Genomic DNA, 24,663 nt, shown 5'->3' with positions numbered 1-24,663 from the left:
TGTGGACTTGCTCTTAAGAAGAAAATAATCAGGATAAACATTTTCCAAAGGGTCTCAAAGGGAGAGAGAGCATCGTGAATTGTCAATGCGAATAAAATTAATACAAAATATATATGGCATATCGTTTACATGTCTTTTTTATGAAGCCAGTAAAGAAAGACTTCTTTACGAAGGAATTAAATGCAGCTCTTTGCTCCGTTTTATAGAAATTTGTTTTTTATTATCATAGTGAATCTGCAACCGCTACCCTTCGGGTGTGTACTGGATAAATCTTACGGACTTACGCAATATCCTGCAAATCACGTGAATCAAGACTCAAACAATATATTCTGGTTTTTGGGATTCGAACTTGTGATTAAAAGAATAATTATTTTTTTTTAACCAACTGAGTCAACCTTGCAGACTAGTTTATTTTAAAAATATATTTTAGCAAGTTATAAGTCTTCTGTCACTTAATATCACATATTTTAAAATTTAAAAGCGAAAAATAACACATATCTTAGCTGTTTTTTATTAAGTTATAATGTTTCCGTCACTTTACATATTTTTAAAATTTGAAAGCAAATAATAATGGTAAATTTAAATTATACGTAGTATTAAGATAAGTGTATGCAAAACCAAATTGTGAAATGACGATTTAAGTCAAAATTTCCGGGAACAATCTCTTTTACATTCAAATTTGAGTCGGAGAAAAATGTTTAAAGAGAGGTAGATCAGTCATTTTGTAAAAAGTAAGTGCATGATGTATGCGTTTGGTTGTTTTGTTTTGTTAACAACGCGTCATGTTTGTACAACAAAGTCTCGTGCATTTCGTGTACTTTACTGCCAAATTAATCCACCCCTCTTTATCTAATTTACACTCCCCAGGGGTCTTTAAAACCAAAACCCTCCTTGATCACCAATTTAACTAGCTTAAATAAGTAACAACATCATCCTCATTTAAATTCATGCTCTTTTGTTTTTAATTTTAATATTTATTTATGCTCCTTACAAAGAATTAATAGTATCAGTGGGTGCATATATGGGAGGTGTGGCATCAACACCGCGGTGGAGCAGCAATGCGCAACACCCACACACGGCTGACTACTTGATCGGAACTTTCATCGGCGAGATATCGTTTCCGATTAGCTCCGACTACTGGCAACAATTGCTTCTTCTTCCTTTTCATCTTCATTGGCCTTCTCATCGTTATCACCAAGCTTGCCTTATTTTTGGTATTACTTCATTTACCTTCTAATTATTCCGTTAACTCTGCCCTACCGAATTTTTAATGTTTCCTGTTTTTACTTTTTTTTAAGTGAATTGACCGAACTTTAATAATTTTTTTAAAATTATATGATTTACTCAAATTTTGTAAAAATAAATTTATCATAAGGCTATGATAAATTGTGGTACTCTTCGTTAGGTTCTCAGGTTTCCTTTTCTCATTTTTAATACTAGTAATATGCCCGTGCTACGTAATTTTCGTAATTATAGTAAATTGTTTCCTAAAATTTGATTGTGTATGTAATTGTGATGTATTTAGATCTGATAGGTGATTGTTGTACGGATATGATTCTCGAATTATTGTCGACCTGTCTTTTGTAGATTGATCGTCATGTTAACATTCCAGGTAAAATAGGGGAGCTCGGAATTCCCAATAAGGTATGTGTATGCATAGACTGAAAGTTTGAGACATGCAATGCAAAATAATTTATATATTAAATGATGAAAAATGTTTGGATGATGTATTTGAGCAAGCAACACTTGATTCTTTTGTGTGCTTTTTCTTGGTTGAACAACCAGTATTTTAGAGGCATACTCCATATTTGTAACTTACAAATTATTAACTCTCACAATCAGTTTATTTAAATCTCACAATTGCAATAATAATGTATCTAGTTTAACATTATATATGATGAAACAAAGTCAAATACAACATAGACTATAGAGATAATGAGAACCAGGGGAGAATGTTAGGAGTAGAAGTGGAGAATTTTAGTTAATGGGCAGTTGTGATATTCTAGTTGTAGTTGTTTTATATTTGTTTTATTTTATTTATTTTGATTAGAGAGTATTTGTAATGATGGTATTAGTTGTAATATGCATCTTTTTGAGAAATGGAATTATGCAGTTCTCTAAATTCTCTCTAATATGTTATTTTCTTCTTAATCTTCTTAAATTTCTGCAATTCATTTTAGCATAGGTTACTGATCATGTTAGTAAGATAATTGGAGTTTTTGATTTCTTGGGCATAACGGCATAACATTATTTGTTATTTTACCCACTCATGTCGGGCTATGTCGGGCTATGAATTCAGTTACTAGTATGACAATAAAAATTTTTATATAACAAAATTCTAGTTTGTAGTTTTCACCTTTCAGGCTTTAATAGTTGGTAGTTGGTAGAGTATATGTTTGGTATCTCTCTGTGTGTGAGAGAGTGTGTGAGAGAGTGTGTGAGAGAGAGTTTCATTGTTTGAGACGAGAGAGATGCTACTGGTTTATTTAAGCTTACGGATTAGCAAACTAAACAAAGTAAATTGAATTTATATTTGTTTGTTTGATATTTGGTTTCCCTCTCTTCGCTTTTATATGTTTGGTGTGGTTTTGCAAGGAATTTTTATTGACAAGTTCTGATTATTATCTATATGTTTGGTCTAGTTATATTCATTTTCTATATGTTTTGTCTAGTTATTAACATGACTTCAAATGACTTCAAATACAAATAATGATGACAAGGACATCAACATAGACAATCAACATGACTTTAAATACTAATGTAGAAAATGCACAACTGCTTAATAATGTGCAAGATGCACAACCGAATGCACAGTCAAATATGACCTTAGTAGGACAACTACTAAGTGCGAAAAAGATTTTTCAGAAATCCAATGTTTTTATGAGCAAATTGACACTGATGAGCATGATAATTCTGATGAGCAATGAGAAACTACATTATTACATGATGCTGAACTACCATATATTTATCTGCCGTAATTTCAGTTGACTTAGATTTCATGTCCTTAGGAACCAAGCTTAGAAGTTTATCATAGATCAATGCCTAGCAAAGTTAAACACTTCAAAATTGATAAAATAAAAAACACTGAAGGTTGTACATAAGGAATACACACAAAAAAATACCTTAAAAATGATATTGCACGCACCAAATGTACGAGTACTCTTCGTAAAAGCAACATGTATTCTGTCAAGTATTGCTTTAGCCCAGTTAATAGATTCAAAGGCGGACTCGTCACTGCAATACTTGTAGTTCCCACTGCGAATATATGCATCATTTTGGCAGAAAGATCTGGTCAATGACAAACAAACGGACAAGTTGCTTATATTTTTCTTTCTGTTCATCTGTTTTCACTAACATTCGCCTCAGAATTTCAATCAATGATTGTGCGCTCAAATCCCTCTTAATCCTGTTTTTGTGCTTATCCTTGTCATTTCGATCTTTTATTTCCTTTTTCTCATTTTTAGTCACAAACAACTGTTTCCACTTGTCCACAAAAGGTGGCAAAAACTGATCTTTGTTCCATCATTTACCTTAAATGTTCCTCGCTCTTTATTATCTATCAAACACTAGGTTGCAGATTTATTATCTATCCGACATACTGGTAAGGCACTCGAGGAATTTATGAAGGAGAAGGGGAAGGAAAAGGAAAAAATGACTCGACTGCCACCTTTTTGGGATGAGTTGAAACAATTGTTTGTGAATAAAAAAGAGAAAAATGAAAGAAAAGATCAAAATGACAAGGATAAGCACAAAAACAAGACTAAGAGGGATTTGAGTGCACACTCGTTGATTGAAATTCTGAGGTGAATGTCACTGGAAACAAATGAATAGAAAGAAAAGTATAAGTAGCTTGTTCGTTTGTTTGTCATTGACCAGATCTTTCTGTTATCGACTGAAAATGATGCATATATTCGCAACAAGAACCACAAGTATTGCAGTGACGAGTCCATGATAGGGATCAGTAGTAGTGTGTATCCTGTTTGAGTTTAATCTTGACTTAATCAGTAGTGTTATTTCAATTGTGTACTTGACTTTGTATTATCTAGTTCTTAGTAGCTACAGCTAGAACCTTTAATAAGTAGTTGGGAGCTGCACTATTATTTTACCCAGCTGTTTGGGTTTGTAAACAGCCTATATACCCCCCTGTATCAGCTTCTTATGAAGGCAGACTTTGATTATATATAACTTCTTCTCTGAATATTGATAATGTATCAATTTGGGGATAGTTTGGGGTAGAGATTGTCCTGCGGTTCAATCTCCCGAGGTTTATAATCACTGTCCTTGTTGTGTTTATCATTATCTTGTTATTATAATCTTATTCTTGTCATTGTGCTGCGTCAAATTGGCATCAGAGCTAAAAATTCTGGTTGTTATCATTGTTAAAGGTCATTCTACTGTTACTGTTCATCCGCTGTTATATACACCCTGTTCATCCACTTTTATATTCACCATAATATCTATCCAAATCCTGACCATTGCTACATAAGCCAGAAACCTACTTTCAGTCGCTAAATACCGTTCCTCTGCACTGGAAATCAGGCACATAGCACCCTAGTATCACCCCATGGCACCACCAGATTCCACCACTTCAATTTGCTGCCCAAGAACCTACAAAGCTACACCTTTCTAATTTTTATAAACTCTTTAAACATTCAGTTTCAGTTCTCACAAAACCATCTATACACTCACTAATTGAAGCAAGCATCACACCCACGATTACCCACCAAGACAGAAAAGAGAATAGGTCTGGGAAAAGAAATCAAGAAAGAAATAGAGAGAGGCTGCAAGGATATAACAAAGCTAAGAAGAGGGAACCATTGAGTCGTCACTGCCGTCCTGCAACAGAATTTTATTGCGCTATGGCTGTTCATTTCACTGGACATCTACGCGACACATTCTCTGTTGTGCTGTAACGAAACGAGGGAGGTAACCTATACCTGTTAGGATATTCTAGTATTCTTAATCATATTTGTTCGACCTTCATGTTCTTGACATCACAATCAACCATTTTATTTCTCAAAATCCAGCAATACACTTTGTTTTTCATGTCCCTGGTTAAATGTCCTTGCTAATTTAACCATGTTCATTTTTTGAGTTTTATCTAAATACCCACCCGCTACATCTAATATCAGTTTGGTTGATTATTTTAAAAAAAACATTTTAATTCTAGGACTTAATATTCATGTATCCGGAATTTTAATTTAAAATTTGGTATTTAGCCTTCTTTTACGTTTGCATGACTTTATTTGCTTAGTTTGCACAATATTCTATGTTAGTTGCATATACATGTCTTCTTTATTATATTTTGAGAACCAGTGATAGCATTAGTAGTCGACTATAATATAGTTATTTACGTTAAATTTCTATCGAATCTCAGCTGTGCACTTATTCATATCATGGTCATCACTCGTAGCGGAACTGATAGCAACTCACAAGACCCACCTCCTGACCGCCGACGGAAGGAACCGCGGGAAATTCATCCTGAGCCGACTTTGGCTCATTTGTTGCAAAGTATCCAAGCCCTCACTACGTCTATGAACGATAAATTTGATAGTTTAAATAATCGAGTTAAAGCCTTAGAGATTGCAAACAATGCTAGGAATTTAAATGTTGAACCACATATAGAGGATGTCGATAACGAGGATATAGTTCCACCTCGACGTCAGAATGTTGATGCAATTATTCCTAGACATATGGGAGGACGTAGGGGAGGTAGAAATCAAAGGGAACCCCCTAGACATCATGACAACTATAGGAATGACCCACCTGACTATGACGATCATTATGATTATAATGAGCATCGAGATCAGGGATACCGTAATTATAGGAATCATGATAGGTACGAGGGAAGAGATGATGTGCTCAAAATTAAGATAGATGCCCCAGAGTTAGGAGATTTGATCCCGATGTTTTCTCTGATTGGTTATCCAGTATGGATAAATTCTTTGATTGGCATATGATGAGTGACGAGCGTATGGTAAGATTCGCCAAGATGAAGCTTGTAAAGCAAGCTAACATCTTTTGGGGTAGTATTGAGAGAGGCCTAGAGCGTACGAGACAGCCTCCGGTTAGGCATTGGGCTGAAATGAAGATGCGCTTAACTCAGTATTATCTACCTCTAGGGCATAGAGATAGGTTAATGGAGCAGTTTGATAACCTAACTCATAACCTAACTCAGGGTAGTTTGTCTGTTGCTGAGTATATCGGCAAGTATAGGGAGTTGATTCAGAGGTGCGAGCTTAAAGAGAGTACTCGTATGAGCATTATTAAATTCAAAAATGGTTTACGACCCGAGCTCAAACGACAAATGATGAATACTTAAATCAACACTATCGATGACGTTTTTCAGGTCGCATTAGAGCATGAGTATCGACTCAAGGAGTTCTCCCAACAGAGAGGGCTATCCTATTCGAGGCAGCCTATGAGTCGAGCTCTACCACAGAGTCGGACTATCCCCACATCTCAGGGAGCTAGTAGTAGTACGAGCGTTCCTACTAGAGACCCTACGAGAGCTCAGACTCCAGGGTCATCCTCTCGATTTAGAAACACAGAGACATGTTTTACGTGTCACGAGCCTGGACATAAGTCTTTCGAGTGTCCAAAGAAAAGATTAAATCTTCTTGAGAACTATGGAGAGGATGATGAGTTGTTCGAGGGTGACCTAGAGAGAGCCCATAACACCGATGATGAGGACGCTTTGCGAGATCTAGAGGAGACAGAAAGACATGTAGGTGTTATGCGATGCCTGTTTACCAACTCGAAAGAGGATGATTGGAAGAGAACTTCCATATTTCACACCTTTAGTAGAGTTGACGGAGTAACGTCAAAGGTCATTATCGATGGGGGGAGTTGTTTAAATGTGGTTGCACAATCTGCAGTTGCGCGATCAAAGTTAAAAGTAGAGCCACATCCTCATCCTTATAGTGTAGCCTGGGTCAACAAGACATCTATTCCTGTGACACACAGGTGTCTTGTTCCGATCCATCTCGAGGGCTATGAGGAGAGTATATGGTGCGATGTCCTCCCCATGGATGTTTCTCATATTCTTTTAGGACGACCTTGGTTGTATGATCGTAGTGTGACTCACTATGGTAGACATAACACATATGTGTTTACACACAATGGGAAGAAGATCACATTGCTTCCTAGTAGACCACGTGAGACTGTTAAGAGCGACGCAAAGGAAAATAGTGTTCCTACACAACCGATTAAATCTCTCCATATTTTGAAGAGGAAGGAATTCGAGACATGTGCTTTAGAGTCAAAGGTTGTGTACATGCTAGTTGCTAGAGAGGCGAAAGACATTCATGAGATGAGTGTTATTGAGATTCCTAGTGATGTTCAACAAATTTTTGACGAATTTGTTAATATCATGCCTAGTGAGCTGCCTGAGGGATTGCCACCTCTCAGAGATATCCAGCATGCTATAGACTTTATCCCCGGATCCTCTTTACCTAACCTACCACACTATAGGATGAATTCTTCTGAGCAGATAGAGATGAGGCGACAAGTAGATGAATTGCTTAGGAAAGGATTTGTGCGAGAGAGTCTTAGCCCCTGTGCAGTACCGGCCTTGTTCATACCTAAGGCCGATGGTAGTCTGAGGATGTGTTGCGACAGTCGAGCTATCAATAAGATCACTGTCAAGTATATGTTTTCCATTCCTAGACTTGATGACATGTTAGACATGATTGTCGGAGCTCAGTATTTTACTAAGATCGACTTACGGAGTGGATATCATCAGATTCGTGTTAGAGAAGGAGATGAATGGAAGACTGCCTTTAAGACAGCCGATGGGCTTTACGAATGGTGAGTTCTACCTTTTGGGCTATCCAATGCGCCCAACACATTCATGAGAGTCATGAACCAGGTGCTTCGTCCAGTTATCGGTAAATTTGTTGTGTATTTTGATGATATCCTTATCTACAGTCCTACGCGTGAGGAGCACTTGTCACACTTGCGTCAGGTTCTAGCACTTCTCTTACATGAAAAATTATATGTGAACCTGAAAAAGTGCTCTTTTGTGCAGCATTCAGTGATATTCCTTGGATTTGTGGTCTCCAAGGATAGAGTTTCTGCAGACATAGAAAAGGTAAAGGCTATTCGAGAATGGCCCGAACCTTCGACTATCCATGAGGTTCGTAGTTTTCATGGATTAGCTACATTCTATAGGCGGTTCATTAGGGGTTTCAGTACCATCATGGCTCCCATCACTGATAGTATGAAGAAAGGGGAGTTTGTGTGGTCTAAATCGGCTGTGAAAGCCTTTGCTGAGATTAAGGAGAGGTTGATCCATGCTCCAGTTCTCGTTTTACCAGATTTTGGTAAGGTGTTTGAGGTCACATGTGATGCTTCGGGAGTGGGAATAGGTGGAGTGTTAAGTCAAGGTGGCCACCCTATAGCTTTTTTAGTGAAAAGTTTAACGAGGCCAAGAAGAAGTATACCACCTATGATAGGGAGTTTTATGCTGTAGTTCAAGCGCTTAGGTATTAGCGACATTATCTGTTTCCCAAGGAGTTTGTTCTTTATTCTGATCACCAGGCGCTTCAATATATCAACTCCCAAAAAAAGTTAAATCATAGACACGCCAAGTGGTTTGAGTTTGTTCAGGAGTACACCTTTGTACTCAGACATTGCAAAGGTACCGAGAACAAAGTTGCTGACGCACTTATTAGAGTGACCCTTATTCTTAACATTATGAGTGTCGAGGTCGTAGGGTTCACACATATGATTCAGGACTATCCTTCGTGTCACGACTTTGGACAGATTTATGCTAGCTTACAGGATCCCAGTTCACCACCTTCCAGGGATTATTTTATTCACGATGGATACTTATTTCGCGGGATCCATTTGTGTATCCCTAATACGTCTTTGAGAGAGTACCTCGTGAGAGAGTTACATGCAGGAGGTTTAACGGGTCACTTTGGTCGAGATAAGACCATTGCTATTGTTGAGGATAGGTTTTTTGGCCTAGTTTGAAGAGGGATGTTGCTCGTATAGTCGCAGAGTGTCGTACTTGCCAAACAGCCAATGGTAGGAAACAAAATACGGGTTTATACACTCCTCTTCCAGTTCCCCATGTTCCTTGGGAAGATTTTAGCATGGACTTTGTGTTAGGATTGCCTAGGACTCGTATGAGTCATGATTCGGTCTTTGTTGTAGTTGATCGTTTCACTAAGATGGCTCATTTTGTTCCGTGCAGCAAGACTGACAATGCTGCTCATATTGCCTCGATCTTCTTTAGTGAGATAGTGAGGATACATGGTGTTCCCTTGAGTATAGTATCTGACAGAGATGTTAAGTTTGTGAGTTATTTCTGGAGGACTCTATGAAAATTACTCGGTACTAGTCTTAAGTTCTCTACAGCCTATCATCCCCAGACCGATAGACAGACTGAGGTCGTTAATAGGAGTCTAGGTGATTTAATTAGGTGTCTTATAGGTGAACATGTGTCTTCATGGGATAGGGTTTTACCTACGGCCGAGTTTGCGTATAATAGCTCTGTTAATAGGTCTACAGGAGTCGGTCCTTTTCAGGCTTACATTGGTCGTCAGCCGAGGAAACCCATAGATATGGTTCCCCTTTCCCCCGCATATAGGTCTAGCGAGTCTGCAGAGTCGTTTGCACATCACATTCATAAGTTGCATGCTGAGATACGACATAAAATTAATTTAAGCAATGAAAATTAGAAGTCTGCTGCAGATGTTCATCGCAGGTTTCGAGAGTATAATGAAGGTGATCATGTTATGCTACGACACCGCACTGAGAGGCTACCTCCCGGTGCTTGGAAGAAAGTGCATGCTAAGAGGATGGGTCCATTTCGAATTCGAAAGAGGGTTGGTACTAATGCTTATGAGTTAGATCTTCCGACTGATATGACTATTGGCCCTGTATTTAATGTAGAAGATCTTACTCCTTTTCATGGAACCTCTGATATTTCTTCACCTTCTTCACCTGTTAGTGTTCTTATGCCTTCTAGCCCCAGTCAGCCTATATCTAATCCTCCGCTACTTGTACCACCTACACCTCCTTATGTTTCGGCACAACCAACAGTAGATGTGCATGTTGATGTTCTAGATGAGAGATTTATGCCAACACGGCGTGGTGGTTTTCGACAGTACTTAGTTCACTAGAGTAACAGGTCAGATGATGAGCGTACATGGATTAGTGCTACAGAGTTTCAGCGTCTTGCTCCTGATCTTTTTGAGCATTACACACAGTTCAGTTCGACAGAGCCAAACTTTTCCTAGTCGGGGAGAGTTGATAGGGATCAGTAGTAGTGTGTATCCTGTTTGAGTTTAATCTTGACTTAACAGTTGGGAAAATTATTATCAATAGTGTTATTTCAATTGTGTACTTGACTTTGTATTATCTAGTTCTTAGTAGCTACAGATAGAACCTTTAATAAGTAGTTGGGAGCTGCACTATTATTTTACCCAGCTGTTTGGGTTTGTAAACAGCCTATATATCCCCCTGTATCAGCTTCTTATGAAGGCAGACTTTGATTATATATAACTTCTTCTCTGAATATTGATAATGTATCATTTTGGGGATAGCTTGGGGTAGAGATTGCCCTGCAGTTCAATCTCCCGAGGTTTATAATCACTGTCCTTGTTGTGTTTATCATTATCTTGTTATTATAATCTTATTCGTGTCATTGTGCTGCGTCAGTCCGCCTTTGAATCTATTAACTGGGCTAAAGCAATACTTGACACAGCACTCGTACATTTGGTGTGTGCAGTATCGTTTTTCGGGTATTTTTTGTGTGTATCCCTTATGTACAACCTTCAGTGTTTTTTATTTTATCAAGTTTGAAGTGTTTTAATGTGTTAGACACTGATCTATGATAAACTTCCGAGTTTGGTTCGTAAGGACATGAAATCTAAGTCAACTGAAGTTGCGGCAGATAAATATCCGGTAGTTCAGCATCATGTAATGTAGCTTCTGGTTGCTCATCAGAACTATCATGCTCATCAATGTCAATTTGCTCATCAGAAACATTGGGTTTCTGAAAAATCTTTTTAACACTTAGTAACTGTCCTACTAAGGTCATATTTGGCTGTGCATTCGATTGTACATCTTGCATATTAGTAAGCAGTTGTGCATCTTCTATATTAGTATTTGAAGCCTATTGTCTATGTCCTTGTCATCATTATTTGTCATCATTATTTGTATTTGAAGCCATGTTAATAACTAGACAAAACATATAGATAAGGAATATAACTAGAACAAACATATAGATAAGGAATCAGAACTCGTCAATAAAAATTTCTTGCAAAACAACACCAAACATATAGAAGCGAAGAGATAGAAATCAAATATAAATTCAATTCACTTTGTTTAGCTTGCTAATCCGTAAGCATAAATAAACCAATAGCATCTCTCTAGTCTCCACACACAGAGAGATACCAAACATATACTCTATCAACAATTAAGCCTGAAAGGTGAAAACTACATACTAGAATTTTCTTATATAAAATTTTTTATTGTCGTACTAGTAATTGAATTCATAGCCTGACATGAGGGGTAAAATAGCAAATAATGCTATGCCGTAATGCCAAGAAATCAAAAACTCCAAGTATCTTATTCACAGGATCAGTAACATGTGCTAAAGTGAATTGCAGAAATTTAAGAAGATTAAGAAGAAAAGAGCGGATCAGAGAGAAGAATAGAAGGAGGAGTTAGGGAAGAGAGAACTGCATAATTCCATTTCCCAAAAACTGCCTATTACACTTAATACCATCACTACAAATACTCCATAAATAAAATAAAACAAATATATCAATTAGAACATCACAACTGCCCATTAACTAGAATTCTCCATTTCTACTCCTAACATTCATTCTCCCCTGGTTCCCATTAACTCTATAGTTTATGTTGTATTTGACTTTGTTTCATCAAATATAATTTTAAACTAAATACATTATTATTGTATTTGTGAGATTTAAATAAATTGATTGTGAAAGTTAATAATTTGTAAGCTACAAATATGGAGTATGCCTCTAAAACAGTGGTTGTGCAACCAAGAAAAAGCAAACAAAAACGATCAAGTGTTGCTTGCTCAAATACACCATCCAGACCCTTTCCATCATCTAATATATAAATTATTTTGCAGGTCTCAAACTTTCAGTCTATGCATACACATACTTTATAGGAATTCCGAGCTCTACTGTTTTACCTCGATTTTTAACATTACGAAACCGATTAATCTACAAAAGCCCGCAACAGGTCCACAATAATTCGAGAATCACTAACCGTACAACAATCACATATCAGATCTGTATAAATCACAAGTATATACACAATCAAATTTTAGGAAGCAATTTACTTAAATCACATAGCACGGGCGTATTACTAGTATTAAAAAGGAGAAAAGGGAACTTGAGAACCTAATGAAGAGTACCACAATTAAAGCAAACAAATATAAATTTATCATAGGCTTTCAATTTTTTTAATTGTGTAGGTTTGTCAGTAAATTTACCACAGGCTTTCAATTGTAAGCTTCGGTAACATTTTTCAAAGTTAAGTAGATCAGATTATAGGTAATCTGCCAATGATAACATGTCATATTATATTAACTTCGCAGTGTTTGAAATAGAGTCTGAACACAAAATTTAGTATGTAAGCAGTTCGTACAGACTAATTTTACCTTTCTAATGGAATCAAGGGGGAAAATAGACTCGAAATGTAAGGCCTTTTTCAGTTAGATTTGAAGTAAATTGAACTCATGTAGAGACGATTAATTGTGTGCTGAATTACCAAATGTGAGCATAAGTAATATCGGTTTAGAGTCAACCAGTGGCGGAATCAGGATTGCAAAATAGCCGGGGCTTAAATGAAATATCGCTAATATTCTGATGCTAGCCGGGGCTTAACAAAAAAAATTCTACCGAATTTTAAAGAAAAACTATGATTTGGAAAAAAATCTACTATTTTTTTTTTGCTAAGCGGGGCTTCAGCCTAGGTTGCCACCCCACTGGTTCCGCCCCTGGAGTCAACTGTTGGCACTTCAAATGGTATTTTCCGGATAAATACAGTGCTGGATCAGATAAGTAGTTAAAGCAATAAAATCTGTGATGGACCGGATAAGTTGTTAAAGCAGCTGTTGTCGAGAAGTTGCGGCAAGACCTAGGGTATCGATATTTGTACTTTTTAATGCTGCACCTTACTGCAGATATAAGCACGTATTCATTCTTCACTTGGAGGTATAGAAAAATTTGAATGCATATATTTATGTTTTTGTAAATTTGAAGAGTAACCAGGTGTCGGGCTTTCTTAAATTCTGTATGAAATGAGGAGGATTTCAATTGGGAAGGTATCTTAAAGACTACTGTTCATGTTGTTTGCCCTCTAGATATATATGGACATGAACATCGATTGAAGCTTGTGACTTAAAACACTTTGAAGTCGTCTAGTTGCATTGTTGCAAGTGGTCTGAAAGTGACATGTTTCTCCATCTTATTTCTTTCCAGTCTTTTCTCATGTACAACGATCCTCCCTTTTCACATGTATGATTGTTACTTTTCATTGAATTGTGCAGCACAGAACAACTGCTTCACAAGACATCTTGCCAAGATCTTAATCCACCTCACATGGTGTTTACAAGCGCTTGTTGGTACCTCTGGTGTGCAATCTGAATCTTTAACCAAAGCTGTAAATGCACTTCACATCTCAACTGTTTTCCTTCAATACTTGATTGAAAATGCAAAAGGTAATAGTAACGAGGAGTTGTACTTGTCCGTGGATGATTCTGAGTCACTGCCTGACAATTTTCCAAGAGGTACATATCTGCAATTCTATATATATTTTAAACAAAAGCATTTTGTTCTGTTACATATTTAAGACTGTTAACATATATCATTACTACTTGGGAAATGTACCTTGCATGTGGAATTCTAAATTACATTTCTACTTTTTTTTAATTCATTGTTTTCAGTTACATGAACTCCTCATGCACCGTTAAGAATTCTAGTCATGTATGTATGCGAACATAACTATTTGTTATTAACTCTGCAAATTAGCAAAGAGTTGCAATTCATGTTCGCTTGTAAATTTACATTTTTATGGTCTCACTTAGTGATATTATTAGGGGGAAAGTGGAACCTGTTTCGATCATATTTTAATAAATTCACTCAGTTATCAGTAAATGTCACTTTGCTTTCTCTTTCTTTTTCTTTGTTGGTAAGTATTCGCAGATAATCTCTGCTCTTTAACTATTATATTAAGTTATCTCGTGGTGACTTAAAAGACTGCTATTTTGTATGATCCAGATCAAAGCATTGCTCACTTTGTTATGGATAGTGTTCTAAGTTGTATCGGATTAGTAGATGTAAGGTATGCACTGTTGACATATTCATATCTTTTTTTAATGCCACTTCAAAATATTGATAATTCATTTGCTTCTACGTTTTTCAAGTTCCGATACATATCTCCTACACCATGGACTACTTAATTTCATGCTCGTTGCCATGTCAACACAGCTTCTTTCTGGGCCATCACCAGGACCAGATGATTCCCACCCATTTACAGATGCAGCAATGGCTCAGGTTAAAAGGACAAAATTTTGCACTATTATTAAACCTTATGACCTTATATATTTATGTTGTTAATTAGCTGTTATTGTATGTGCAGAAAAAAGATGTAATCAATCTGGTAGTTCGCAGGCTGTTGCTTAATTACATTGCTCGGCCCCAGTTTCCTGCTGCTACTGCTTCCTATGCTATATTTGCGGAAGGAAATCAGCCTGGTGTTTTGCAGAGAGTTGGTTCCGCTGCGGGTAATTGTTATATTTACATACATACCTACGTCATTGTAGAAAAATGGATTCAAGATTTCAAGTTACCAGAGTCTTCGCCATTTCACATATTTATATACTAGAGTAAGATCAACCTACATATTTTTCATTTTTTGCTATTCATATTCTCTTTTGGAAGAACAGTGAGTTGTATACTTGTAGCTCTTTTAGTCTTGCATTGTAAAAAATTCTGAAATTGTCTTATGCTTCTATTTCATTGTAGTTCTCATATATTAATTACATAGTAAAAGCTTTACATTATGTTTTTCAAAATAAACATGTCTTCTAAATTTCGTACAGCAAACTTGGTGTTGCTTCCCTTGTCTCTCATCATCAGTTCAAGTGGTGAAGCTTCGAGAAGTCTATTAGCTGAAAGCAGTCTTAATATGTTACTGACTCTCATTCACTTTCGGAAATGTGTTGTACCGGAACCTGGGAAATTAGAGTTTGATGACAATGCAAAATCAGATTCGCCTCTGATAGAACCAACCTATTTCTCTGAAAACCCTTACTGCAAGGCCTTGGAAAGTGCAAGGGATGTAAAATGTAAGACCCTATAGTTTCTGTTACTGCACTTTCTGAATGTTTCATTATGTTCAGTAATTTATCTACTTGCAGTTGATCGTGCGGATATTGAAAGGAAATCACGCGGTGGTCCATCTATTCCATTTGCTTCTCTCTTTGATACTTTTGGCATGTAAGTGTTTCATTCGCCTTTTGCTTACTTAACAGGTGTAGTGGACAGGTGTAGTAGATTTTTATGAAAGCTTAAATTGTTTTACCACCTGTTCAGTATACAAATTGCTTATAGACAAATAGATAATAGTCGTATAGATCTTGAAAATATTCAAACTGGTAGGTCCAATAGAAGTTTTTATTGGTTGTCTTTTCCCCATTTCCTCTCTTAATTAATAACTAGCCTATAACCGGTGCGATGCACGGATTAATTTTAATATTTGTTATCTTATTATTAATAATATTTACTTTTTGAATTGGAATTTCATTTTTAATTTGTAATCGTGTGAGGATCTTATTTATAATTTTATATTTACTTTTTGAATTGGAATTTTGTATTTAATTTGTAATCGTGTGAGGATAATATTATTTATTATTTGATCTAAATTTGTTTCATTTTTATCGTAAATTATTTTGTGATGTGAATTTTATTTTTAAAATAATTCCGACATTAGAAATCTCTAGACTTATAATCTTTTGTTTATTTAGTTAACTATGTAATTGGATCTTGTGTTTATTATGCATATTTTATTAGCAATACGGTCATTAAAATAAATGATAAAATTCATATTAAAAATCCCATAAGCATGTTTGTCTCTTGTACAATCATGTCATGTAGTTTAAAACTGTATCTATTTAACGGTGAATGTGAAATAATTAATGTATTGTTTGATTTTGAAAGAGTTTAGAAAAAAGTTGAGTGTAAGTAGTGTAGATTCTAATTGGACTATAGTTTATGGAGTTTGCAGTTATATTTGATACATGAATTAATTTTTTTGATAAAATTATACATGTTTTTTTGTGGAAGGTGTTAACAAACATTTTAGGAAGGTGTGAACCAACCAACCAACCAACTAAACTATCCTATGTTTTGCTTATAATATTATACTATAGATAGATTTATGGGCTTGACATAATGGAGCCATGTATTTAACTACTACTCCACTAAAGTGATTCTTATAGGTATTATCTTTAGATGCACTCCATTTTTTAAAACTCCTTGGACATGAATTTGCTAAAAGCTTCTTAAGGGCTGTCGTTATATTTCTATTGTTAAAAAGTAGAAAACTTGTACCCAGTCACAAGCATGTTATAGGTCTAGATCGTGCCCAGGCCCGCCTGTGCCAAGTTGTTCTTTTCTTTATGTTTTATGAAGCTTATCTCACATGTGACGTCTTTTCAGGTCATTGGCAGATGAAAATGCTGTTCTTATGCTCTACTCACTAATTCATGGAAATGCAGACTTTCTTGAGTATGTCTTGGTGCGAACAGATCTAGAAACAATGGTATTAACAGCAGCATCCTGTCTTTAATGGTTTAACACGCACTAATTTTCTACTCAAATTACTAATGGCATTCAGCTGTCACTTAGAACTTTAATGACATTAACAGTTGGTACCATTGCTGGAAATATTATATGATGCTGCAAGAAGTAGATCCAATCAAATTTACATGGTGCTGATCATCCTTCTTATACTAAGTCAGGACTCCTCTTTTAATGCCAGCATTCACAAGCTCGTACGTCAGAATCCATCTTTTAATCAGTCTCATACTGAGCTTAAGTACATGCTTGTAACTTTACATTTTTGAATAGATTCTCCCTACTGTCCCATGGTACAAAGAGCGGATTCTTTCTCAAACTTCTCTTGGTTCTCTCATGGTCATAATCCTTGTAAGAACTGTGAAATACAACCAATCTAAGCTGCAGGTACGTCCTGATGGGTTGATATTCTATTTTTGTGTTGTTTTCAATATCATGGCGATTGATATGGAGATACCTTCTTTGCTTTATGTGACTATAAAGGGATTTTATGTATGTACAATTATGCACTTATATTGATGTCTAAAGCCTGAGAGTTAGTTCTTTTTCAATGTTCTGAACTGTATTGGCAGCAGCCCCCCTTTTGGATAAAAAATGTAATAATTTGATATGCAGTGTCAGTACCAATTAACCATCTTTATTCCAAAAATTAAAGTGAATTTGGCACTTTTTTTTTACGCATAGCTGAATAGATGTTTACAGATTAATATTTTTTGGCATATGTTATTAGTTCATGTGTACAAGGTTACTGATCAGCTTTATGCCTCAGCAGACACTGAATGGAATTTTTTTTGTGTACTGAAATGTTTTAACAAGTATGATGTTATACTGAGCTAGGTGAAAGTAGTATAAAGGCGATTCAATTGTTAGCATTAAACTAGTAATTGTTTGAAGCCATGCAGTGTTACACGGGAAGGTATTCACATGTAAGCTCTTCATCTTTTTGATTATTTGATTCTAAAAAGGAATTGTTGAAAATGTATACATGTTTATTTGTTGCACGCCATAAGTACATGCATATAGACTTTACTAGTTATGTCAAGTAGCTGATGTGATTGTGGTGTTCTGTTCTCTAACCTGCATTCTTTTAATCAGGATGTCTATCTCCATACAAATTGTCTAGCAACTTTGGCAAACATGGCACCTCATGTCCATCACTTGAGTTCATATGCTTCTCAACTATTAGTTAGCTTATTTGATATGCTATCGAGGAGGTATTCTTTTTCTTTTGTTTACTTTGTATTTTGCATATTTCTTTGACATGTGGCAACATAATTTTCTATCACATCACCAAATACATTGGTAAAAAAGTTTTGTTGAGTTGTTTTGTTAGTTTCATGCTTCATTGCCTCCTGAAATTACCTACTGAAATTAAATTAGGTCCTATATTCATGTTTTAATTAGTTTTACTATCCAGATACAGTAAATTAGCAGAGCTGAAAAATGAGAACATGCATTCTTTCAACGGTGAATTGAAGGACGGTGACAGCCGCCCAGATGACATGGTAGCGAGGCACTCTTCTCCTACATTAAAATTTTGACACAGTTATCTTCTCACCATCATCTCTAATTGTATTTTATTATATATTCTTTTCCTTTTATAGCAGTCCTCAGAATTGCATATTTACACGGATTTCCTGAGGATAGTTCTTGAAATATTAAATGTGATTCTGACATATGCCTTGCCACGGAATCCTGAGGTATCAGCAAATTGTTCATAGTTGCTACTCTGTATAAAAAAATTATTTTTCCATAATTTTAAAGGAAAATTATTTATCCCCTTGCAAATCCTTGACAATATCTGCATGGGTCCAGGTTGTTTATGCAATTTTACAAAGGCAGGAGAAATTTATGCCTTTCAAGTCTCACCCACGTTTTAATGAGCTGCTTGAGAACATTTTTACAGTATGTAAAATTTTCTTCTCCCTCGCATGCTTAGTGTATATATATACTACTAACATGATGTCATGCTAAGTATTCTTTGCATATTCCTATCCAATGCAATGCCTTCTGCTTTGTAGGTACTGGATTTTTTCAATAGCCGCATAGATGCCCAAAAATTGGAAGGTGAATGGTCAGCGGAGAAAGTACTTGAAGTCATAATCTTCAATTTCCGGTCATGGCGAGGTGAAGGAATAAAGGTATAGATAATATTACTTCTTTTACTTATTTTATGGAGCAATTGTTGATTAAGTTATCCTGTCTTACCATGGTCTTCTTTATTCTTCCTCTTTGACAGATCTTCACTCAATTGCGCTTTACATATGAGCAAGAGAGCCATCCTGAGGAATTCTTCATTCCATATGTGTGGCAGCTTGTAATGAATCGCAGGTGAACAATCTTGTCATCTAATTTCTTTTGCTTTTGTCTGTTCTCCGTAGTTCAAACTTGTTAAAGTTATTGGGATTGAGCATTCTTCATTCCCATGACTGAACTTGTTTCACACAGCTAAAGCACACATATTGGTACCAAAATAAATGAAGATATGTGAATATGAAAGCTGTTTCACTATGTTGGTATAATTTTCTTTATTGTTGTGTAAGACCCTACTCACAAATTAGTGAATCTAATAATGCTAGGATTCTGAAATGTTCGATTAGTTGCACTTCAAGAGTAAGTGCTAGATCTGCGAGGAGCGAAGATGTATGCGAAGAATAGCATGACTCTTCTATTCTCTCGTTTTATAAATTCATTCTGGATTTCTGGGTAATTTTTTTGCGAGTTTTAAGTTGGTCATAAAGCGTCTGTCAAACTAATAACCGGCTATCACTTGCAAAATCTTGTGAATTCATGCTTAAAGTTCAACTGACCTTAAAAATTTACAGAAAAACAAAAAACAGAACAGTTATCTCCTACGCGTCAAATACAGCCCAGGGAGGAATTTTAATTCTTGTAGATGATAATTCATGAAGAAGAAGAGAAGAATACGAGGGTCCGATTCAAATGATTTCGAAGCATAGTTGCTAGACTTTGGTTACAATTGATTTATATGGGCCAATTTCTGTCAAATCTAAGATAACGTAACAGGGGATTATAGGCAACTATAAGAACTCACAATTCAATCCAGCAAGTGTGTATATATCAGAATAGGTTTCACTTTTTTTTTCATTTTCGAAAGAAGTGTGTGTTGATTGGGTTTTGTGAGTTGTGTCGTTAATTGACTTGCATTTTGTAATGAGTTGGTGCCGTTCGAAGTACTAGTCGAGGACATTACTGGTTTCTTGTACAAGTACTTGTAATATTGTTATAGTTCTGATTAAGTAGATATGTGAATGACTAGGTGAATTATTTACACTTGATGTCAATGAGATGTTATCCTGTTCCTTTTGCTGGATATGCTCCCTATCTGGAATCTGTTTTAAACTTTAACTTCTAAATTCCATCACGTCTTATCTTATCGATTCATCTTTTTTCTTATGCCTCTCTAGTGGTTACAGTTTCAATCCCAGGAGCATTAATTTATTTCCGGTTGACATTCCAGTCGAAGTAAGTATACATCATTAACTAACATGGTTATTCTAGTAGAATTGGTCCCTTTTGGCTTTGGATCTTATATATGTTTTCTGGGGGGGGGGCACGTTAACGTATTTTGGATTGTCCAAATATTTTTCATCCTTGCAAACAACAGAATTGCATTATTCATTATCATATAGTCTGATCATTAGTGTGCCTTTTAAGCTATTGATTCTTACCCGCAACTGGTATCTCATTAGCTATCACTAATCTAGAACTTTAAAGAGAATAACCCCATTCACCTAGTTTTTATTTCTTCAGAATTCATAGATAAGTTGCGTTATATTAGAACAGTGTCTTTTTGGGACTATAGGCCAATTTGGAGACTAGGCAGTAAGCATACCATGTCTTAATTGTTAATGTTTTCTCTTTACTTTCATAATTATGCATATACCAATTATTGTAGACTTCAAACACAGCTTACTTTTTTTTTTGTTTGGACAGATAAGTTATGTATCCCAGGAGGCTGATAAGGATGAAAAAAATCCATATGACGGAGAAGTTCAACTTGATAAAGTCGTATGACATATGACTTAAATAATGATTGAAGACGGCATGTTCCAGAGATCGTGTTTACTCAGGTAAATAGAAACAGTATATATGTATTCCTCTTACTCTTCGTATACATCTCCAATTATAGAGGGCCTTGTGCTACTATTAAATCTCATGCTATCAGTAATCAGTATAGTAGCTAGAAGTGTATGTCAAGTCCTAATCTGTTTTATGCTGTAAATTTGTTGTACTTCATGGAAGGGACGTGACACTTCAGTGTTACACAATGTATCTTGACGGCAATGTTAGCCATGTAATGCGTAATGTCACAGCCGAAGTTAGTGTTTACGATTAAACCATACTGTACTTTAAGCGATTAGTACAGTATAAACGTGATGGCTTTGGAGCTAAAACTTTGTGCATTTGGGAATTTGTTCAATTAAAACTGTTTTCTAAGCTAAAGCTTTGTGCATCAATTAAAACTGTTTTCTAAGCTAGAAGGGTAATCTGACACCGGACTTCAAAATTTGAACATTTTTATCAAAGTCGGGTAGAACTCGTTATTAATGAGGTTTGCAACTACCAAAATTTGATTTTCTTTCTTATGTTTTACTCCAGTTGTCCTTTTTATAAGGCGTGTTTGAGCCAATGCGCACATATTAAGATATTTGTAATTTTTATTTTTATTTCTTCAATGCTCATCTCAGAAATAAGTAATATTAAGATATTTTTAATTTTTAATATCATTTCTTTAATGCTCATCTCAGAACTAAGTAATATTGCAATAAAAAAAAAGAGAAATAAGTAATATTCCCCTTGAAAAAATAATTTACACACCTCAAGGCCTCAACATCTATACAAATGATCCTTGACATGCATTGCTACTGTTTTCTTTTTACAATCCTTTTAAGTTGAATTTTAGTTAATCCTTATTTTTTTTCCCGAATCTTAAAATTAATTTACCTTTTTCTCTATTTTAGATTTTGCAATTATATGTACTTTATCACTTGTATTCTTGTACTTCAAAAAGAATAACCTCTATTAATTTTTTAAGACACTTTATTCATAAAACAATCGACAAAAATAAATTATCTGTTGTATAATTTATAAAAAAACTATAGTTTGTATAAAATTAACATGACAATAAAAATAGTAAACAAATTAATAAAAGTACAAAATAAAAGAGTTAAAAAAACACAGACAAAAAGTAAAATTAATAAAGAAAAAATAGAGTGCCGTTCAAAACTGAAACAAGCAAATTAATGGTGAAAGCTTTTTCAGTATATCAAAGTATATAAACTATCGTTGGTAATCTGAAATCGTTGGTAATCTGAAACTCGAGTCCAGAATTTAAACATATTTGTCAAAGTCAGGTAGAAATCGTGATATTGAGTTGAGGATTGCAACTATGAAAAATTTAATTTCCTTATTATGAAGAGGACGAATAGCTTGTGCCTATATAGAGTTGCAAACGAACAGAGCCGGGTCGAGTTATGTCCGAGCCTACCGAGCTTAATTTATTTTTAAAACGTGTCATGTCGAGTTTAATAACCGAGCGGAAAATGATATCAAGTTCGACTCATCTATAAACGAGTCGAGATTGAGCCGAACATGAGTTTGTTCACGAACAACCGAGCTGAGCCAAACTCGAAGCAAGTCGGGTTGTCCCCTAATATTTTGAATATATTTTTTAATCAAATAAACATAAATTATAATTTATAATTTTATAAGTTGTAACAAGATCAACTACTAGTTTACCTTAAAATTATATAAGCACACTCACACTTTACACTTATTTCTTAATCTAGCTATGTTATTTTATTTTTTAAGACGATTTTTAAAAAATACATACAATTTTATTTTTAATTATTGAGAAATTCGTAATTTTATAAATCGTAATAATTTTTTAAAATGACGATGTCAAATTTTATTATATTTTGTTGTTTTACTTAAATTTGATTTATGTAAATTACAAGTTACTAAATGATATTTATGAAATATGAATAATTGATGATGAATGTATTATGATAACAATTTGATAGTTTACTTACAAAAAATTAAATATTAAATTTAAAAAAATAAATAAAATCTCTAAAATAATTAAATTATTAATAAATGATGAAAAACTGTATCCGTACAAATATTTAAGTTATTAGTAATAATTTATTATTTATAATATTTATAACCTTTTTCCGAGGGTGAGTTATCGGGTTCGAGCCGAGTCTGAACTGAATCCGAACTAATTGAGTGGAGCCCAAGCCAAACGGAGAAAAAATTTGATTCGGCTCATTTATTTATCCGAACTCATTTTTATGTTCAATGTTCAAGATCAACTATCAAAAAAAATGAACCGAACTAAGTTCTGTTCATAAACAAGTCAACTCGTCATTTGCAGCCTACTTATTACTCAGACACAAATGAAAAACGTTTTTAGGGAAAGAGGGAGTATGTTTTAGTATTCAACAATCACTTATATATACCTCCATTAATAATTACACACAAAAACCTTGACAAAATCATATTGTATCATTTCATTGATTTAGATTGAACATCTTGGAGGGGGGTAGTAATAATGAGTAGAGTAGGTAGAATCAAACAAGAGCACCACCTTTGACATACTCGGTGAATGCCAAGGCAACCAAACCTAACATAGCAATTCTACCATTCCATAGCTCAGCATCAGAAGTCATCACACCTTCAGATTTAGATTGAACAGTAACTCCCTTAAACAAAGGTATCAATGATGCTAGAGTGAACACTACACTTGTTCCCAAGAACCAGGGCACCCCACCGTTTGAGATCTGGGAAAACACATCCTGCCCGCTCGCTAGTTCTGCTCCGATCGCTGCCACGAATCCGATCATGGCCAGCCTACCGTTGATTCTTTCTGGTGCAGGTCCACTGAATGCTAGCACGTCAAAGAAACTTGTGCTTGCCTGTCACAAGTTAATTTATTCATGCACCCTTATTAATATATATTCACTGATTAATGAAGGTTTAAAGTTTCAAATTGTGTTTTGCACAATGTAAAAGCAGCAAAGGTAAATGAAATAATACCTTGGGGGTAGGAGGAGGGGTAGGCTTAAATGGTACTGGTTCAGGAGTTGTAGCTGGAGTTGGGCTTGTTTTTGGGCTAGATTCCTCCTTTTGTCCATCCTGTAAATATACATGACAAAATCAAACAAAGCATAAGTAAAGATTTCGAACATAAATTATAAAAAAAAAACCTCAAAATTGACATTAAAAATGCTTATAATGGTACAACATATATGATTTAGAAGGAACAAACAAGTACCTCAGCCATGCACTTGAGTTGTAGGGTAGCAGACCTCCTGGAAAGAGAAGGTACAAAGGCACATTTGGCCGGAAGCAGGTTTAGCTGTCGGCCGGTGATGCCACGTGTAACCGGAGAGACTAGTGTAGATTGCATGACTGATGAAGAAGCCATTGAAATATATTCAAATAGATTTGAAGAAGAAAAAAAAGTGTTGAAGTAAGTATGTGAGTAGCGAGGATGGTTGGTTGATGTGTTAAAGAAGGAAGGTGTAAGACGATATTTATAGGGAAAGTGCAGGGGGGGAGAGGGCCTGGATATTTAAGCGTCCACGTTACAGTTTAAAGAGTTAAAGTGCAAAGGAGGCTACGTGAGTAGTGAAATGGCCACATTTGTTTTGGGTGTGGTGACGTGGGGAACGTAGCAACCACAAGGAGGGATGTGCAGATGAATTAGCGGCCAGTAGTGGATGTTTGGTATTTTTACTTTTACGTATCCTGGGGTTTTTTGGCAGTGAGACTAGAATCTTCCGGA

At 35.4% G+C, this 24,663-nt stretch overlaps 2 protein-coding genes across 6 annotated transcripts; one reads left to right on the top strand and one right to left on the bottom strand.

Moving 5' to 3' along the window:
• Nucleotides 1–786: 786 nt before the first annotated feature.
• LOC141683506 (uncharacterized) lies at nt 787–21,211 on the top strand. Of its 5 annotated transcripts, none has more exons than XM_074488244.1 (19): nt 787–1,214; nt 1,613–1,644; nt 13,546–13,780; nt 14,271–14,329; nt 14,481–14,546; nt 14,632–14,776; nt 15,095–15,340; nt 15,413–15,491; nt 16,713–16,815; nt 16,922–17,047; nt 17,124–17,237; nt 17,946–18,064; nt 18,268–18,355; nt 18,455–18,550; nt 18,666–18,755; nt 18,872–18,991; nt 19,090–19,181; nt 20,279–20,336; nt 20,808–21,211. In XM_074488244.1, exons 1-19 carry the CDS (start codon nt 1,022–1,024, stop codon nt 20,886–20,888), a joined length of 2,142 nt encoding a protein of 713 aa, XP_074344345.1. In that variant the 5' UTR covers nt 787–1,021; the 3' UTR covers nt 20,889–21,211. The 5 variants fall into 5 exon arrangements, with proteins under 5 accessions (XP_074344345.1, XP_074344342.1, XP_074344341.1 ...); XM_074488241.1 differs by having other exon boundaries at nt 789–1,214; nt 14,271–14,334; nt 14,417–14,546; nt 18,458–18,550; XM_074488240.1 differs by having other exon boundaries at nt 790–1,214; nt 14,271–14,334; nt 14,417–14,546.
• A 2,151-nt stretch (nt 21,212–23,362) lies between these two features.
• Nucleotides 23,363–24,397, bottom strand: LOC141687141 (early light-induced protein 1, chloroplastic-like). The gene is made up of 3 exons (XM_074492309.1): nt 24,151–24,397; nt 23,913–24,011; nt 23,363–23,791 (listed from the first exon to the last, which is right to left on the bottom strand). Exons 1-3 carry the CDS (start codon nt 24,301–24,303, stop codon nt 23,447–23,449), a joined length of 597 nt encoding a protein of 198 aa, XP_074348410.1. The 5' UTR covers nt 24,304–24,397; the 3' UTR covers nt 23,363–23,446.
• Nucleotides 24,398–24,663: the final 266 nt, after the last annotated feature.

Source organism: Apium graveolens, chromosome 9 (genome assembly GCF_009905375.1).
Source record: "Apium graveolens cultivar Ventura chromosome 9, ASM990537v1, whole genome shotgun sequence".
Taxonomy (NCBI): Eukaryota; Viridiplantae; Streptophyta; class Magnoliopsida; order Apiales; family Apiaceae; genus Apium; species Apium graveolens.
This window is presented reverse-complemented; position numbering and strand designations above follow the sequence as displayed.